This window comes from Bipolaris oryzae, assembly GCF_000523455.1.
Source record: "Bipolaris oryzae ATCC 44560 unplaced genomic scaffold scaffold_146, whole genome shotgun sequence".
Lineage (NCBI taxonomy): Eukaryota > Fungi > Ascomycota > Dothideomycetes > Pleosporales > Pleosporaceae > Bipolaris > Bipolaris oryzae.
Genome location: NW_006911422.1, coordinates 55,144 through 73,648, shown reverse-complemented (window position 1 = coordinate 73,648; position 18,505 = coordinate 55,144). Strand labels below are relative to the sequence as shown.

Sequence of the window (18,505 nt, the reverse complement as noted above, 5' to 3'; positions counted from 1 at the left end):
AGGGGGGAGGGAGGGGGGCGAGGTGCATAGTGATATGAACATATGTCCTGATTCATGTCCATCTACTAGAATACGCACCAGCCAAGTGGTACTGATAGAGTCATGGAGAAAACAGTCCCGCATCTCAGTTGGTAGGCGTACAATTTTTTGTTGTATCGGGATGCGTCATTGCCTCAGGAAAATGTCATTGCATCCTATATTGCGGATAGGCACGCGATGGGTCAATGATGATGTTTTCATCAAGGTTGGTGAATGCAAGGATCTCGGTGTTGATGTCGAAAGCGCCTGAGTCGTCAAAGTTGAGATCCAAACTTTGCTGCATCTGCAGCGGAGTCATGAAACTACTATGCGGGTGTTAGTCAGGGACAGAAATTTTCAGCGGTAAAACTCACGAGTCCCAGCCCCACAATTGAGCCACTGCTGCATCGTCCAAAGGAACTGGCGTATGATGATTGTCATTGATGGTTGGAACATGTTTTGATATTCCTAGATCTGCTAGGCGTATGGGTGTTTCTTCAGATACCATCTTTGTAAAACCAATCTGTTCCATGCCATTGGCCAGCTCCACCAATTGCCAAATGTGCTCGCTGTATTGTGGTAATCTGGTGTGGACATAGGCCAGAATGAATACGATGACTAAGCGCAAGATGCAGGTACTATCAAAAGCCGTCAAGCTAGAAAGCACGTTGTCTGTGGCCATTTGCTTCAAAATGACAACACTCTTCTGCGCTGCGTCGATACATGTTTTTCCCATGCGCTCAAACCAGATCTTTTTACTTGACACCAGTGAGCCATATTTGATGACCAGATAGAGCAGAAAAGGTCGTGTCAAGAGGATAGTGGTACTCCAATGCTGTAGATGCAAGGCTGCGATTGCGCGCCTGTACGTTGGAGGCGCGGGTACATCAGTTTTCAGATGTGCTGGCATTTGGCGGTACCATTTCTGTAACAGCAGGAGCGAGTTTGAGATTGTCGAAAAGGATATCGAGGTTGACGAACGCTCCATATAGACGTCCTGGATGATTCCGCGCCTCAAGCGACAGAGGGAAACCGATGTATCCATCCACGAAAGAGGCGTGTGCAGTCCTGGATACACGGCCTGCGACACGTTAGTATCTGGAAATTTAGAATCAACAACGATGTCCATACCCGCTCAGATGGCATAGGCGTCGTAACCTTGGTAAAGCGCTCATCCACAATGGTCGGGCAGCCACCTCTCGACGAGATTTCTTGATCGAGCTGAAACAGAGTCCACCAAATCCGGCGATGCTGCTCCCGGTCAAGCGCGGTGGCTGACTCGTCGACCTGGTCGCGGTGCAGACCTAGGGAGAAGGCCATTTGCACACTGGCGCCCATGTACAGATAGGCGCTAACTCTCGAGCAAAGATTCTCCATTGCAATGGACTAGACAGTGGTTAGCCACATTTTGACAGGACAAATGATTGTCAGGACGAATTTACCATAATGGCCATTGCGCGGATGCTGTCCAGGTCGGCTTCATCGTACACGATTGGAATGAGCTGTTTGGCGAGGGCAAGGTAATCCTCTGATGTTTTTACATCCATGGCGGCGGGCCAGTCTGGCGGCGGGGAGTTGCCATTGTTGCCGACATAGTTTGCTGCTCCAATGGCGAAGATGGTGTACAGGGAGCACATCCACGAGCTGGACGAAGACTCGGCTGACTCGGAATAGGTGTTGTCAACGCGACGCAGCAGGGTTTCGACAGGGTAGAGCCAGTATGTGCAGTGGACATCTTCGAGGAAACGAGAAATGTAAATGTCACATAGATGGCGACTGGGGAGATAGTAGCTCTCTTCGGCACCCGAGTCAGTAGAGGGTGATGCTACAGGAAGAGTCGGTGGATACGCCCCCACTTTTGGGGTAGGAATGATGGACGGGTCCTTCCGCTGCATACCCAAGGTAGCGACGACGGCATTGAAGGGAATCTCGCTGTGAGCTCCTACATAACGAAACTTGCCGCGTGAGTCTTTCATCATGCAGCCGAGAGATTCATGCAGCTCGTTGACATCCTGCTCCTCGCCGTTGTCAACGCTGTCGCCATCTTCGGGCGAGGCCTGGCTGCTGGCGAAGAGGCCGTCAGTTTGCGTGACAGGGTCGGCGTGAAAGGAGCCATCTTTGATGGCTTTGGCAATGGTGCGGAGGGACTGGAGATTGAGTTCACGGCCCGGGAAGAAGTGCTCAAGAATGCGCATGGCACACTGGTACTCCTCTTCGGTGACATGGTAGTAGGGCCTCTTGCGCCTGGGCGTGGCAATGGTACAGACAGCGCCTGTGCGGGCGCAGTAGCGACATGGGCCGGGAACTACGGGGGGCGTGTCAGTGAAGGGTAAGGGTGAGGGTGAAGGAGTGGATGGGCGGATGAGTAAGTAGGTAGTGTGTAGTCAGAGAGGTGGAAAGGCGTACTGGGATCGATGCACTGCGGATCACGGGCGGCGGTTAGCTGCTTGGCGGCGGATGGAGCGGTCGTGTCGATTGAATCTCGTCATGGTATGCGCGTGCGTACCTTTGTCTTCCTGCTGCGACAGCGGTCGCAGCTGCTGTGCACGCGATGGCCGTTGGGTGCTCTGCTCGAGGCGGGCGTGGGCGCAGGCGCAGGCGCAGGCGCTGGAGGTTGCGGGGCGGCCAACTCGGCCATATCGTTCCGAGGACAGCGGGGGGGCAGCCCGGCGGGACCAGATGACACTATTAATGGCTCTAGCAGCGACGCAATGGGCTCATTCGGCACACCTGCAGCGGTCCAGGGAAAGGCAGCGGAGCATGTTGCCCTCTTCAGTGGAGGAGACGGGTGCAGAAGAGAAGGGTTCCAATTCACGCGTGCATTGGTTTGCGTGCTCGGCGCTGGTTCGTTCTCGCCCGCAAAGCCACCCTGCACCACCTGCCGATTGGCTGGCCTGCCCAGCCGCCACCCCCTTCCACTAGGTAAGGCCTCTAAGTACATACTTACCTCTCGCCCTATTCATTTACCACTCCCCACCACCCCCCGCCCCCACATGCACATGCACATGCACATGCACATGCACATGCACCCTATCCCATCTTGATCAGCACGCTCTTCGTCTCCAGGAAGTTGTTGAGCGAGTACAGAGGCTCCCCCTCCCGCCCCGATCCCGACGACTTGTATCCCCCAAACGGCATGTCGGTGCCCGTCACTGTTTCTCGTGTCAGCAACCACCTTTGTCCATCCATGTCGCTGCACGCCCTATCAATATAAAAAAAACTCACCTGGCGACGTGCAATTGACTCCCACCGTCCCAGCCTCCAGTCCCTTTGCAAAGCGCATGGCCCGGTCAATGTCCTTGGTGTACACCGACGCATACAGCCCGAATCTGCAACATTGTTAGTCACCATCGGTTTCACCTAGCGTTGCCAAGAAGGCAGGGGGGGGAGGACAAACTCTGTTGCGTTGGCTTTGGCCAGAGCCTCCTCCTCAGTGCTGAAGACATTGATGCTGACCACGGGCCCAAAAATCTCTTCCTTCATAATCTGCGCATCCTCGGGCGTGTTCTTGAAAATGGTCGGCTGGATATAGTAGCCTTCGCGGTCAGACGGCGCACCTCCCGTGATCAGCTCTCCGCCAGACTGCTTCCCACTTTCCAGGTATTTCAGCACTGTCTTGTACTGCGCGCCATCTGCCTGCGGGCCCTGGTTGACACCCTCCTGGGGTGCTGCTAGCGGATCTCCCATTTTGGTCTCAGTCTCAAAGTTTTGCTTGAAAAGTTCAATGTACTTGTCCGCCACCGACTTTTGCACGTAGATGCGCGAGTTGGCCATGCACACCTGCCCGCTATTCCATCGAATGCTGTGTGCTGTCTCCTTGACTGCCTTCTCCATGTCCGCGTCTTCGAAAATGACGGCCGGTGACTTGCCTCCGAGCTCCAGGAAGACTTGCTTCAGATTAGACTTTGCCGCTGCTTCTTGGATGATCCTTCCAGTCCGACTCGATCCAGTAAATGACAGAGCTCGGACGTCCATGTGGTGGCTCAACACGGAACCACTGACATTTCCGAATCCAGTGATGATGTTGATGACGCCTGGCGGGAACCCAACCTGCTTTACCAGCACGGCGATTTTTGCAGACTGTCGCTCACCATTAGCTTTTGACGTGAACAGTCGACCCATCACTCACAGTCAAGGGTGCCTTCTCGGAGCTCTTTAGAACGACTGTGTTTCCTACAATCAAAGCTGGAGCAAGCTTGCTCACTAAGAAATACAAGGGCACGTTCCACGGAATAATAGCGGCAACGACTCCATAGGGCTGGCGTAGTGTCATGTTGATGAACCCCGGAGTCTGAACACTGGTAGTTCCTGCTTCACATCAGCATCTCAACTTCGTCATGCACTGTCATTCTCACCTTGCACATTGTATCCGCTTTCCGCATAGCGATCCCACTTTGCCGCCGCCGCGTATGCATCAAAAAACTCTCCCACCGGGCGGCCCATCGAACTTGCTTCCAACGCCGCTAGCTCATCGTTGTTCTCTCGGATCAATGCTGCCAGTTTCTTGAAATACTGGCCCCTTTGGTCTGGCGAGAGCGCAGACCATGCGGGGAAAGCGGCTTTCGCTGCTGCTACAGCATTGTCCGTGTCCTGCTCAGATGCCTCGTGTACTGTGTGTAGTCTTCTTAAGCCAACATGCTTCCCTCAGGGGTTCGATAGAACTAACCTTTGGCTACAAGCTTCAACGTTGATGGATTAACAATGTCAAATGTTTTGCCATTTGACGATTCAACAAACTGTGAAAGGGTCAGCTCAAGTCTTCACTTCTATCAGTTTCCCGTGACTGACTTCTCCATTGATGAACAGACGTGTCTCAATCTTCTCCGGAAGGCCCATGTTGGATTGTCAAATATAATGACGCAGCTCTGCTGTTACTACGGCTGTACTTCTGTCGCTGCACCTCACAAAGGCAAACAGTATTCAACAAGTCTTTGTTAGTTTGATCCTGCAGGAGATCGACTGGATATTGATAGGCTAATATCTGGTATTGCGGTAGCACGGCCCAATAAATATCAGCGACTGTGGAGGTTTCTGGGTCGAAAAACGCTAGCAAGCTGAAGCTGGAATTGCAGGTGGTGCATGACCCCACCTCAATGTTGCTTTGCCGTTATCCTCCGCAAACTCCTTGAGGAATAGTCCAATCGGCAGTGTATAACCGCTATTTTCGTGCATTTCGCATCCATAACGCCGACTCTTTGACCGATCCTATTCGTGGGGATGGCACGGCATCTTCCTCATGGTCGTCGTGGTGACGGATCAAGACAGCTCCGCGTTTGGTACTAAATCATGTACCATTGCTGTTAAAAAGTGAAGCATAGTCGTGACATTGAATCCCATTGACACGCTGGTTTCTGCAACAGGCAGCCACGATAATGACTAGCGAAATTGAGCAATTGAAGGCTATGGTGGAGAAGCTGCAGTCGCAGGTGACGCGGCTGAGTGGTGCGGCTTAGTCAATCATCACTCACGCTCCAAGACGCTGACCCCGCCTTAGACCAAGAGGACATTCGCAAACTTCAGTACACATATGGCTACTATCTCGACAAATGTCTCTACAAGGAAGTGGGTAGCCATGTACTATGTGCAAGACTCGATTGCTCATGTCATTAGGTTACCGATCTCTTCTCCGACCATCCCGACAGCTGTGTTGAATTCCTTGGGGGCCGCTATGATGGCAAAGCGGGAGTCAGGCGCCTCTACGTTGGCCGCTTCGCCAAAATGTTTGTAGCTGGACGCAACGGACCCGTCCACGGCTTCTTACTTGATCACCCTCAATTGCAGGGCATAGTCGACGTCAACGCACAAGGCACACGCGCAAAGGGTCGCTTCCGCAGCATGATGTCCGCTGGCACACACGAAAGCATCAAGGACACGCACCCTCGCGGTCTAGTGCAATGGTGGGAAGGCGGCATCTACGAGAACGAGTACATCAAAGAGGACGGCGTTTGGAAGATCTTCAGACTCAAGTATTTTCCCTTTTGGCATGCACCGTTTGACAAGGGTTGGTCCTACACCAAACCGAACCACGTGCCATTTCCGAAAACGACCTTCCCGGAGGATCCCATCGGACCAGATGTTTTGTGTGAGAATCCAATGCTCTGGCCGGATACCCGTGTCGTGCCGTTTCACTACACTCATCCTATTACGGGAGAGCAGGTTGCAGACGACGATTTGAGAGCGCCGCATTACGGGAAGGACCCGTCGACAAGTACTCCACCGTTGGTACTTAGCAAACCTCGGTCGGAAGTGAACGGTGTACCGTAGATTGACATGGCGAATCTTAGGTGGCATCAATCCCTACAGTGGTAGTGCCTTTTCGACTGAAGAACAAATTAATTTTTACTACTCCCGTATTTGTTTGACAATGCCCCACCATACATCTTTGCCCACTAAACTAGCTGAATGTATGGAGACATCACCTTGAGCCTCTTTCTACAAAACTGCAGGATACTAAATGCTGTATTTGTCTCACATCGTAAACGAGACAGTGCACACACAAGTAGAAAGTGTAGTAATGCTTCTTAGTATACGATATATGTGGGGTACGTAGTTCCGTTACTTCCTCTGCACTGGATAACAGATTCTTAACACAGTTTACATTCAAAGTAGGTCGTGAATTCTATTCGCCCTGCACCTACGTAGTAGTAGGTAGATGTTTTAGAAGCCAAGTACCGAATGTCACGCTATCCCCAAGCAGGAAGTGAGCCTTTACTTGGCGAATACACCATTACATCGGGACCCATAAGACCGATTACTCGATTTTAGCCGACTAGCTCGGTGTTGAGTTGAATATCGAATATCATGTGTTCAACACTCTTGACGTACTGCATCGTTGCAATCAACAGAAAAAGTACGCTAGTACTCCTACAAAGCAAATATACTCCTCGCATACATCATGCCGCTGCTGATATCATCCGGGCTTATCACTCCGACCTTCACCATACTTGCCGAGACCTGTACAAAGTAAGCTACCCCGCAGGTAAGATACCCCACATCCGCTCCTTCCAGTATTCCGAAACGATGCAAGACATCGGGTTCCATTGGGATGAACTGCAATCGAAATGGTGTCTTCAGATTTGGATATTAGATGGGAAGGTGCTGGCGAGTATCTGAATGAAACAAAGCAATAGTACATTATGGCACACATTTTCTCCCTCGCCAGTCCAGTACCTGCGGCTTATCAGGAAGGCAAAAAACATGGCGATGAAGTCAAATTTCCAGATACTCCGTTTTTCAAGGGCTTCCACAAGCCATCACGACTTGAGGCAGATATTCTTGAGCTAGAAACCACTGGCACCGTAAGTAGAGCTGTACTTGTACGTACAGAGAGTCGGACTTAGCAACTATAGATTCCCAAAGATATCAATGGCACTTTCTTTCGCATACAGCCGGACCACCGCTTTCCGCCTCTTTTTGAAGAAGACATACACTTCAACGGTGACGGCTCTGTATCTGCCTTTCGATTCGAAAATGGCCATGTCGACTTTCGACAACGATACGTACATACAGATCGTTATAAAGCAGAGACAAAAGCCCGGCGCGCATTGCTCGGTCGGTACAGGAACCCTTATACCGACAATGAGATGGTAAAGGGCATCATACGAACTGCTTCAAACACCAACGTCATCTTTTGGAGGGGTGTTCTTCTTGCAATGAAGGAAGATGGACCACCATTTGCCATGGATCCAGTCACACTCGAAACAATCGGCCGCTACGACTTTGATGGCCAAGTGCAATCCCCCACGTTTACCGCACACCCAAAGTTTGACCCGGACACTGGAGAAATGGTCTGCTACGGTTACCAAGCCGGAGGCAACGGATACGACGCTAGCTGCGACATCGTCGTCTATACCATCGACAAGGACGGGAAAAAGACAGAAGAGTGCTGGTACAAAGCACCCTTTTCCGGCATGATTCATGACTGTGCCATCACAAAAAACTACCTAGTCCTTCCCTTAACCCCCATCAAGGTCAATGTGGACCGCCTCAAAAAAGGCGGAAACCACTTCGCCTGGGACCCCAACGAAGACCAATGGTACGGTATCGTCCCACGCCGAAACGGCAAACCCGAAGATATCATATGGCTCCGTGCCGACAACGGTACTTATCTTCCCCCCCTCCCCCCTCATATACCTCTCCTAACAACCACCCCCCAGGCTTCCACGGCCACATAGCCGGCTCCTACGAAGACCCTTCAGGCAAAATCATCGTCGACCTAACCGTCGCCTCCGACAACGTCTTCTTCTTCTTTCCCCCGGACCCTCCTCCCCCATCCACTCCCTCCACCTTGCAGCAACGCAACAAACTCGTTTCAGACACCTACCGCTGGATCTTCGACCCCTCCACTCCAACCCACACGCGCGTCCAACCACACAAATTGTTTGGTATAAACGGCGAGTTCTCACGCATAGACGATAGAGTGCTGACGAAGCGCTACAATCACTTTTGGCAGTGCAACATCGATCCCACCAAACCGTATGATGGGGCAAAATGCGGACCCCCCGCTGGAGGACTGTTTAATGTGCTGGGGCATTATGAGTGGGAGACTGGGAGGAAAGATGTGTTTTGGGCGGGCCCGACGTGTACGTTTCAGGAGCCGGTGTTTGTGCCTCGTCGTCGCTCTTCAGAGGCCAAGGAAGACGGGGATGGGGACAAGGAGTTCGAAGAGGGAGACGGATACATCATTGCGTTGCTGAATCATTTGGATGTGCTGAGAAATGATATTATGATTTTCGATGCGAGGAATCTTGAACAGGGCCCATTGGCTGTGGTGCATTTGCCGGTTAAGTTGAGGTTGGGGTTGCATGGGAATTTTGTGGAGCAGAGGGAGATTGAGGAGTGGAGGGAGAGGAGGGAAAGGGGGGAGGTGGGGGAGGTAAAGGCGGCGAAGGAGTTGTTGCCGTGGCAGAAGAGAATGAAGGAGACGGAGGGGTTGGGGAGTTTGGTTGATGTGCCTGGGGAGGAGGGGGTGAATGGTGTGAACGGAGGATGATGACTTGAGAAATTCATAGAGAGTCACGAGACCAATGGGTACAGCTATCTTTGCAATTGTGCACTCAACTTTCCTTTTCAAGCATCAATACAGTGATAGAAAGGCAATCGTATAGGTTCTCTGTATGAGATTGAGACTTTTTAGGCAACCCGTCTTGTGTATCACGCCACCTCAAGATAAATATAATATACAAGTACACACATACACAACCAGCAGCTTTAACCTAGATGACACAGCCAATGAACCAATCAATTCTCTCCAAAACAACTATTCCAACCCACCAAAGTCACACAAAGTACACAGCTCATTCCCGCCCTTAAAACTCCCACGTGGGGCATTCAATCCTTCCCGTCGTCTCCACCCGTCTTCGTTTATCTCAACCTCGTTTCCGCCCCTAAACTCAACACCACCCGAAAATACAATAACATCAACAAAAGAAACCAGAAAACCAGAAAGAAAGAACCAGATACATATCAGCCAAAAAAAAAGAAAAATGTCCAAACTCATCGTCATAATCGGCATAACTGGCAACCAGGGCTCCTCCGTCGCCCACACCTTCCTCGCCTCCCCAACCTGGCGCATCCGCGGCCTAACCCGATCCCCCACCTCGCCCACCTCCCTCCACCTCTCCTCCCTCGGCATCGAAATGGTGCAAGCCGACCTCCACGACCCCTCGTCCCTTTCTCGCGCCTTCTCCGGCGCAAACCTAATCTTCAGTGCCACCGACTTCTGGACACCGTTCTTCACGCCCAGCAACGCTGCTCGCGCTGCGGAGCTCGGGGTGCCCATCGGACGGTACGCGTACGAGCTGGAAGCGGAGCAAGGGCGGAACATAGTGGACGCGGTGGCGAAGGTGGTGGGCGGGTTGGATGACGTGGGGTTTGTGGCGAGTACGTTGTGCAATGCGCGCGAGGCCAGTGGGGGCAGGTATAAGGAGCTGTGGCATTTTGATGGTAAGGCGCATGTTTTTCCGCGGTACCTGGAAGAGAGATATGAGGAGTTGGCGCGCAAGACGAGTTATCTGCATACCGGGTATTTTTATACCAGTTGGAGGTATATGCCCGAGAGGTGGTTTGCGAAGGTATGTTTGTCACGTGTCCGTTCTATCACAGGTATATATACAGGGCAAAAGTTGGAAGGAAGGGGTTGGAGAAGAATTCGCTGATGATGAGATATACGTATAGTTGCCCGACGGTTCAGTTCAGATGCAGTCCCCGACGTCTCCAGATACGTTGATACCCCATCTCAACCCGCGGACGGATGTTGGTCCTTTTGTACAAGCCATGTTGCAGTTACCCCCAGGCTCGACGGTCATGGCTGCGAGCGAATGGTGCACATGGCCAGATTGGATCAAGACTTGGGGTGAGGTGACGGGGGTAAAGACTAGTTACAAGCAAGTTAGCGTCGAGGATTTCGACAAGGAGATACCTGGAGGCGCGGGTAAGGAGATTGGGGAAATGTTTGAGTTCTCGAGTACTTGGGGGTATAATGCTAACCAAAAGGATACGTTGATGACGTGGGATTTGGAAAAGGTAAGGATGGAATATTTTGCTACGTGATTTGGTGTTATCGGCTAACGATTGATTGATTTTTAGATGGGCGTACATGTCCCGACAATGAGCTTGAAGGAGTATTGCGAAAAGGAAGATTGGGTTGCAGCGGGCATATTAGCTCCTTGATAACGGGCATCAAAGTTCAATTCTTTCACGGTGAACCTGACGCAAGTTTCCACTGTCATTTGACATACAATTAGGAAAGCAGTCAACTCAGGAATCATGATTCATCCAGGTCACATACGTCTAATCTAGTACCATACCACACATAACCACCGAGCATGTCATAATACAAACATACAATTCGTACCTACATTAATCCCATCTTTGACTCTACGACCCAAAATCCATCTTGAGCGCAATCTTGGGCATTCCGTCATCCTCCCTATTAACTTCCTGCCTCCTAGGCCCTTGCCCGCTCTTCAACACCCCTTCCATGAAACTTCTTTGCTCAGGCGTCAGTCCAGTCACCACAGTCCTAAACGCCTGTTGATCGGCACCGGCAATTTCAAGCAGCCTTGCCGCTGTTTCTTGGGTTGCCTTTGGTTCATTCTGAGCCCGTGATAACAAGGCAGGAATGATAATCTTGCAAGCGACTTGCCGTTGTGCTGGCTCTGGAAGAGTTGAGATGAAGCTGACAAGGGTCTGCGCAAGGGTTGCGCGGGACTCCTCGAGGCCTTCTACCTCTGAAGGCATTGCTAAGAAAGAGAGGGTAGGCGGAAGAAGAAGCTTCGCAAGACTTGTCTCAAAAGCGCCCTTTTTGGGCAAGAGAAGGAGGGAACGACAACACCCAGCAGCTACCTTGCTGGTGGTGACCGTATTAAGACAATCGAAAAGATCATCAACAAATCCTTGAATGAGCGGATCGTTGGGCGTGAGTGCAGACGATGCAGAGCTCAACAAGATAGTAGCCGTGAGAATGGTGTTCTTCTCACACGCAAGAGCAGCGTCAAATTCCCGCTTTTGGGCGTGTTTGAGAATGGCAAGGAATCGCGCCAGCGTCGCACGCAGCTGCTTGCCAGTGTCATCCGTGGCTTCGGCATCCGGCGCAAGACTAGTGATGAAGCGTTTGAAAATTGGCAACGCTTGCGGGATGACTGTTGCTTGGCATTCCCCAGTGCCGACTATGGATGCGAAGATGTGAAGAATACAAGCATGAAGATCGGCTTTGATAATGGATGGAAAGACTTGTGCAGCATCCACGAGAGCAGACAATGCCGTTGTGAGCAGAGCAACGGCTTCTTCGTTCATTTCGTGGCGAGCTAAGGATGCGGATTAGCGATCATTCTTCTCAATCAATAAGAGAAGCCCTACCTTTAGATTTGCTGTCTTCCAGCCCTGGTATTAGACCGGATAGTACTAGTACCATGATCTTGGTCAACTCAAACAGCTGGTCAATGTCTTCTGAAAGATGTTCGTCTGCAGAAGTAGTTCTATGTCGAGTTAGTGAGTTTAGAGCAGCCTGACTTGTGTCCCTTACCCTTGATCTCTCCTTGCAGATGGATGTCCAATGCAAAGGTTTCGTGTAATTTGAACGATGACTGTCTGTATGGTCAAGCCTTCGGTGAGTACTAACCGATCAAGCATGTCCATCGTCTCGGAAAACACAACCTCTTGGTATATGGCATGTCCGGAAACCGAAGGTCGCAAGATCTTTTTCAAGGCCTGAAGTATCTCCAGAATCTGCTCCTTTGATGCCTGGAGGTCGCCCGGACGGCCTGCAAGGGCCTCAAATGCAAGACCGAAGAGCACAAAGAAGAAAGCAACGGGCTCGTCGCGATAGTTGATATGGTCAGCTCTTGGGTTAGGGTCCGATTCGGACAGTTCAGTCTTTCCATCAAGTGCGTCAAACACGAACTCGCTATCCTCGTCGATGAGACTGGCAATTGCATCAACAAGGTTCAGCCAGGTATCTTGATAAAACTTCAACAACGTCTCGCGGTTAAGCGCCGCATATATGGTATCAAGACTACCAGAGAGCGACGCAGAACCCATAGATGAAGTGATGTCGGGCTCGAACCTGAGGCGAGCATATTCCCGCAGCGAAGCCAACCAAAGAGGTGTTAGCTTAGCAATGTGCGGCTTCAGCACATCTTTGAGGTAAGTCTGCTCGGCACTAGCAATTTGCAACTCGGCCCAAGCCGAGAAAACTGCCATCTTGACCATAACCTGAGCATTTGAGCTCAACCCTTTGAGATCACCTATCGATGCAGTCTCAGATTCGCCTAAGTCGTGTTAGTCAAGCATAGAGACAAGGGGAGGGTAGAAGACATACTAGAAAAGTTTTCAAGTGCTGAGACGAGCAACTTGAGAATACGACCCATGCGATCCACGTCGGTTACGATACCAGTCGCAATAAATGTAGCGCACACGTTTACAGCTTCAGCTGCAAGTTCGGGTGATGAGTCTGCTGCAAAGGCCGGCGTAAGTGCTGAACCAATCTGGGCCTGGTACTGTTCAAGTAGGGTAACTTCAGCAAAATCTGGATCAGGCGTTTTGCCGAAGAGCTGCAAGACAGGTTAACCTACGTTCTACACGCCTAGTACGTGTACATACCTTGAGGACTTGGTCAATGATCTTGAGACCGCGTATCCGCAGCTGAACAACGCCAGCAGTAGATGCAGAGAAGGCAATGCGCACGACATCAGCTACCCTTTGCTGCAGTGCCATCACACAAGGCGCTTCTTCTCGGAAGGCAGCTTCCTTGCTGACCATCGCAACAAGCTCGCTTAAACAGTCCATACCAAATGTCCGGACTTGCCACTTGAGCAGCTCTTGGCTCACCTGTACGCCGTCTCCCGACTCAGCACCTGGCGCATTTGATGCAGATGCAAAGCCTGCAACTTCCTCATCCTGGATCTCTGCTGCGCCCGCTTTCGGTTTCTGCTCAATCTTGTCCTGAGTTTCCACCTTTTTCGTCTTGGTCAGGACGGAGTGGCATCGCTGCACCCACGTTGCTGTGTCTGATAGACCGGTCTGATGTAGCCAATTGCGAATAATATTTCGCACAACCTCATGTTCTGGATCGCGGTCAAGTACATGCCACAGCTGATCCTCCAGACCCGGCTCAGCCGCACGTATAACCTCTTCTGTATTACGCCTCATGATGTTGTGCAAGCCGTCAATAGCCATATCACGGATCTGTGTTGAGCTACTTTCTACGGATCGCTGTAGACTCTTGACATAGCCCGAGAAGTCCATGTAACCTGGCGCATAGAGCGAGATGTGTTCCTGGCAACGCAGACTCTCGATGACAATGAGTTCATCAGCATCGCCCTGGAATAGCCCCACAAGGGTCATGATCAAATCTCTTGCTTTGGCGACATCCTGTAGATCTGGTCCCAATACGTTGATAGTACTGTCAACACATCGTGCGATAACAGCAGGGGTTGGTATATCGATCTCAATGTTTGAGTATGGAAGAGATGCCGATTCTTCGTTGTGCGTATCTGCAGCGTACCAATGCGCCAGCATGCCAAGCGTGCTTGTAACATAGCTTGAGAACGATAGGCCGGCAGAGTCAGCGACTCGCGACAGGCTGTCCATTGCCCAAAAGTGTACAACTGGATGTGGGTCATCGCCAAGAGACGTAAGTATCCCCAGTATGTTCTTGAGATGGAAACCAGCAGCCATCCCACCAAGCTGGGAGTGTATGCACCCAAGGGCAACGGCATATCCAGAACGAGCATTTGGTTCGCGGTTTGCAACAATTTGGTCTACCAAATAATTGACTTCAGTAGTGGTGAGTGCATTTCCAGAGCTATTGCACAGGCGACCTAGCGCCTCTCCTGCAAGGTTTCGGATGAAGGGGTCGGGCAGGATTATAAATAACTAAATGGATCAGCAAAGAAACAGATAATTTGCCGAGATACTCACGTGTAACAGATCCTGCATGACCTTCTCAACCGCTGCTCCTTTGAGACTCCCAGGAGCTGAGCGTGTCTCCTTTACTGCAACCTTCAGTGCAGACAAAACCGCATACGCAATGTTGACCATCATGGCAGTCTTTCTGTTGATATCCCTTTGCAGACTGCTTGCAGATAGGAAAGACGTCATCTGCTCCAGGATGCTTTCTTGTATCCTAGCAGTCTGCAAGGGAAGACAAATAGCAAACAATTGAAGTGCTGCATTAACTACCTCAGTAGCTGGCGGATCTGGAAGCTCATAAGACTCGTCCGACTTCCTGATATACAGCGAGATCGAGTCATGTTCGCGGGCTCCACAGATTGGAGAGAGAAGGGTGCGATCGATAATAGCCTCAGGGCCATGCCGGGTGAGCCAGTGATGGTGAGTATGAGTCTCTTGTTCGCCTGGGAGAGGTGCGATGTCATATCCGCGGACCAATCCAGTGACACCAAAACCATGGTTGTCAGCCACCTCCCAGATGCTCTCAAACGTTCCCGCAGCACTGGCAATGGCAGTGCTGAATGAGCTCGTAGTATAATTGTCGGGTTCTGCAAAAGAAGCGATCGCAAAAGGCAGCAAGTTAGTCTGTAGTAGCACTTCCGTACTGCTTGCTGGACTAAGCTCAACAAGCTTGGTGTAACATTGAAGAACTCTTCTTCGGACCATCAGATCGAAATCATAAAGTTGCAAAGCAGGCGAAAGCCTTTGTGACATATCATCAGTCGTCTTCTTTGCTGGCAATGTATTCAAGAATAACGTCGTGTTCTGGAGCATTGCAGCCAACCTCTTCGTTACGTCCAGTGTCAGGATTCGGCTGTTGAACTCCAAGAAGGTCAAGATTGACCCCAGAGCACATTCTCGGACATGTGTCAAGAAGCAGAGCTCCAGGTAGTTTCTTTGAACCATGTTATCTCTATTGAGTGGCTTGGGTAGTGCATTCTTCCACAATAAGAGCAATTGTGAGAGATGGATCTTGACAAAATTTGGCCCCAAAGTCATCAGTCCTCCAATCAGGATCCAGGCGACTTGTATCTGAGTAGAACCGATTCTCAGATCGGAGTTGCTGGCCGACTTCAGTAACGATGTGGCTTGCGAGAGTACTCTTGAGTTTACATCCACGGAACCATGTAGTGGTTGCGAGGTCGATGTGCTCAGCACAGCGGAGAGACCATTTGCCAGACCAACACATTTCCTTGGCGACTGTCTCGGCCCTGCGAGAAGACCAAGTTCTCTGTTGACGCTGTTCATGCATATAGTGACAGCAGGAAGTAGCTGAAGAGGACAAGCAAGAACGAAAGCGCGTAGACAAGCGGATGCTGTCACTTGAACAGTGTAACTTGGATGCTGCAAGACTTGGATCAAGGCATCTCGACAGGAGTCTGCGACTACGTTGGTAGCCGATCCAAGACTGTTGAACAGAGAAGACAGCGTGCTGAGAGCGCCAATCAGGGTCTGTTTTGTAGGCTCTGGGCGCTCCTTCAACGCCTGAGGGTAATCCTTGAGGATGTCATTGACCATAAATCTCACGGCGTGCAGTTGTCCAGACTCTCCAAGCAGGCCACGGCCAACAACACTCTCCAAGATGACTGCGACAAACTTTCGTGTGCTGAGAGTGCGATAGCGGTTCTGTACAATGACGTTGTTGCTGAGAACATCAACAAACAGGCTTCGCGCAATGTCCGAGTATTTGCTCTCAATAATGTGCTCGCCCAAGCCCTTGATAGTCTTGATATAGCATACCGCAATTCCCGCCCTAGCGCGGTTTCCAGCCTGTGGCCGACAGTATTGCGTTGCAAGTAACTTGAGAAGACTCTCAATGGTGAAAGAAAGCTGCATTGCAGACTTCTTGGGAGCAGGTGATTCAGAGCGCTCCATGATGACATCGTCGCCATCGTCATCCCCTGGTTTTTTACTCTTCCTTTTCGCTGTCTTTGACCGCGTGAGAATAGGAATGTCGACTGGTGCGTTCTCCGAGTAGTTCTTTACCAGCGCAGCGCTGATGCACGATGCCACTGCATGTCTCACAGATGACGAAGGACTGTCTATAATCTTCCAGACCACATTTTGTAGCTTATCAAAGTCGGTCGAGTTATCGAAGAAGGGTGTGTACCGAATCAACTGCTCCAGACAGTAGCAGGCAGCTGTTTGGACGATATAGGACTTGTCGCTACCAGCATTGCGAGCCTGTTTCCATGCATCTCTTGCAATCAGCTCATCCGCATGGGAGCTGACCCCTTTGAACACCTTTCCGACGGCCTTGAAAAGCGCTGCCCTGAGACCAGTGTGGTTCTGCGCAGACTTGACAAGTCCCAACAATGTCTTTACTGCCAACGGCGACAGCTGGATAGCGCTGTCCCCTGCCGCCTCGAAGATAGAGCCCAAGCAATGCGCAGCCGCGTGCTTGGTTCTGATATCCTTTTCGCTCTTGCCGGCAGCATTGAGTATGTTTACTGAATCATTGATGGATTCAAATAGCAGTTTCCTGTCTCCCTTTTCGAATATGCCTGCAATCGCTCGTCCTAGGTTATTTCGAATGACACGCGTGGGTGCGGGGGATGCGAGGTTGACAATCTGGAATATCTCCTTCTTGATGTAGATCTGGTGCGCCGATGCGCCATCGCCGTCTAGAGCAGCCACATGGCGCGCGAGGTCAGAACTGAAGGTGAGCAGGTAAAGGTCCTGCTGCTCGGTGGGGAGGGCGTGGAGCTTCTTGATATCGAGTTCAGGGTTGGTGGGGCTTTCGTCGGCGGCCTGGCCGTTCGTTGCCATGGCTATGTGTGTCCGGCGTAGACCTCCAGTGTCCCGTAGTGAGGTTGTTGGTACTGGCTGCTCATGCCCTGATGGGGCTCGTCATGCCAGATGTCGACTGTGGAGTCGCTGGCAAGTGCATGTAGTAGGAGTTGCGGACCTCCGTCTTGGCAGGGACGATGATCTCCAACTTTTCGGATGGACACTCCATGTTCCCCAGAGTCGGTTGCCCTACATGTCAGCTCCATTGCGCCGCGCAGTAAGAACTGCAGTTTTCAGCAGCAATGTGGCCAATTGCCCCTGCCGTCATGCTTCGCAGTACAGGGTGCGCATAGTGGACCAGGTGCGGTGTTTGAGCACAAGTCCCGCCTTACTATCAGGCCACTCGTACGGTCGCCCTCGATGTATGCACAAGAATTGGGATCCATTCTGACTCGAACACAGGAAATGGGCTACTATCAAACACGACAAGGCGAAGAATGACGCTGGAAAATCTAAGCAACGGTCGCTAATGACCCGCGACATCACCAATGCCGTCAAACTCGCTGGGCCAAACCCTGATATGAACCCCCGCCTCGCTCTCGCCATAGCCACTGCAAAGAAGTCGGCCGTGCCGAAGGCTTCCATTGAGGCTGCAATTGCACGCGGGCAGGGTCTCTCGGCTACAGGCACTGCGCTCGAATCCCTTGTCCTTGAAGCCATCCTCCCGCCGTCCATTGCCACTATTATAGAATGTCAGACCGACAACAAGCTGCGCGCACTGGCTGACCTCCGCTTACTAGTCAAGGAAGCGGGCGGTACCGTCTCCACAGTCGCCTTTATGTTTGAAAAGAAAGGACGAATAATACTTCGGAAGAAAGATGGCGTGACCGTAGATGAGGTGCTGGAGCCGGCGCTGGAAGCGGGCGTACTGGATGTAGATGAGGATGCTGAAGGCCGGGTGGTCTTGTACACTGAGCCAGCCATGACGAACAAGACCGCCGAAAAATTATCCAAGGACGTCGGTCTCGAAATCGAGGAGAGTGAGATCATATACGACCCTAACGAGGATACCAAGGTCACATTGGATGACGAGGGCGCAGCAAAAGAGCTGAGTAATTTCTTGGACGAGTTGCAGGAGGTACAGGGCGTACAGGGCGTATACATGAACTGGACCAAGGGCAGCATAGCAGAGGAAATTTGGGAAGAGTTGAGAGGAAAGGTGAGCGTTTGATGTGCTCCTCGTATCCACCTAGAACCCTGTATGGTACAGTATTGTACAATCATGTACATATCTCCTCAAGCGCAT

General features: G+C 51.3%; 6 protein-coding genes across 6 annotated transcripts; 4 read left to right on the top strand and 2 right to left on the bottom strand.

The window, feature by feature from the left end:
- Positions 1–184: 184 nt before the first annotated feature.
- Positions 185–4,854, bottom strand: COCMIDRAFT_103743 (uncharacterized protein; the record flags this gene model as incomplete). Its single annotated transcript, XM_007692952.1, has 12 exons — positions 185–344; positions 393–1,099; positions 1,150–1,404; positions 1,461–2,143; positions 2,221–2,323; positions 3,070–3,170; positions 3,244–3,347; positions 3,416–4,098; positions 4,148–4,329; positions 4,374–4,628; positions 4,685–4,754; positions 4,807–4,854. 12 exons carry the CDS (start codon positions 4,852–4,854, stop codon positions 185–187), a joined length of 3,351 nt encoding a protein of 1,116 aa, XP_007691142.1.
- Positions 4,855–5,390: 536 nt separating this feature from the next.
- Positions 5,391–6,282, top strand: COCMIDRAFT_103736 (uncharacterized protein; the record flags this gene model as incomplete). The annotated part of the gene is made up of 3 exons (XM_007692951.1): positions 5,391–5,460; positions 5,519–5,580; positions 5,629–6,282. The coding sequence occupies 3 exons, from the start codon at positions 5,391–5,393 to the stop codon at positions 6,280–6,282; spliced, it is 786 nt and encodes a 261-aa protein (XP_007691141.1).
- Positions 6,283–7,154: 872 nt separating this feature from the next.
- Positions 7,155–9,010, top strand: COCMIDRAFT_103728 (uncharacterized protein; the record flags this gene model as incomplete). The annotated part of the gene is made up of 3 exons (XM_007692950.1): positions 7,155–7,316; positions 7,368–8,118; positions 8,175–9,010. 3 exons carry the CDS (start codon positions 7,155–7,157, stop codon positions 9,008–9,010), a joined length of 1,749 nt encoding a protein of 582 aa, XP_007691140.1.
- A 493-nt stretch (positions 9,011–9,503) lies between these two features.
- COCMIDRAFT_103685 (uncharacterized protein) lies at positions 9,504–10,689 on the top strand (the record flags this gene model as incomplete). Its single annotated transcript, XM_007692949.1, has 3 exons — positions 9,504–10,091; positions 10,195–10,542; positions 10,606–10,689. The coding sequence occupies 3 exons, from the start codon at positions 9,504–9,506 to the stop codon at positions 10,687–10,689; spliced, it is 1,020 nt and encodes a 339-aa protein (XP_007691139.1).
- A 207-nt stretch (positions 10,690–10,896) lies between these two features.
- On the bottom strand, positions 10,897–17,238 carry COCMIDRAFT_8059 (uncharacterized protein; the record flags this gene model as incomplete). The annotated part of the gene is made up of 6 exons (XM_007692929.1): positions 10,897–11,825; positions 11,878–11,996; positions 12,044–12,788; positions 12,839–13,070; positions 13,120–14,394; positions 14,440–17,238. 6 exons carry the CDS (start codon positions 17,236–17,238, stop codon positions 10,897–10,899), a joined length of 6,099 nt encoding a protein of 2,032 aa, XP_007691119.1.
- A 214-nt stretch (positions 17,239–17,452) lies between these two features.
- Positions 17,453–18,430, top strand: COCMIDRAFT_39584 (uncharacterized protein; the record flags this gene model as incomplete). The annotated part of the gene is made up of 2 exons (XM_007692937.1): positions 17,453–17,604; positions 17,662–18,430. The coding sequence occupies 2 exons, from the start codon at positions 17,453–17,455 to the stop codon at positions 18,428–18,430; spliced, it is 921 nt and encodes a 306-aa protein (XP_007691127.1).
- Between the last annotated feature and the right edge of the window lie 75 nt (positions 18,431–18,505).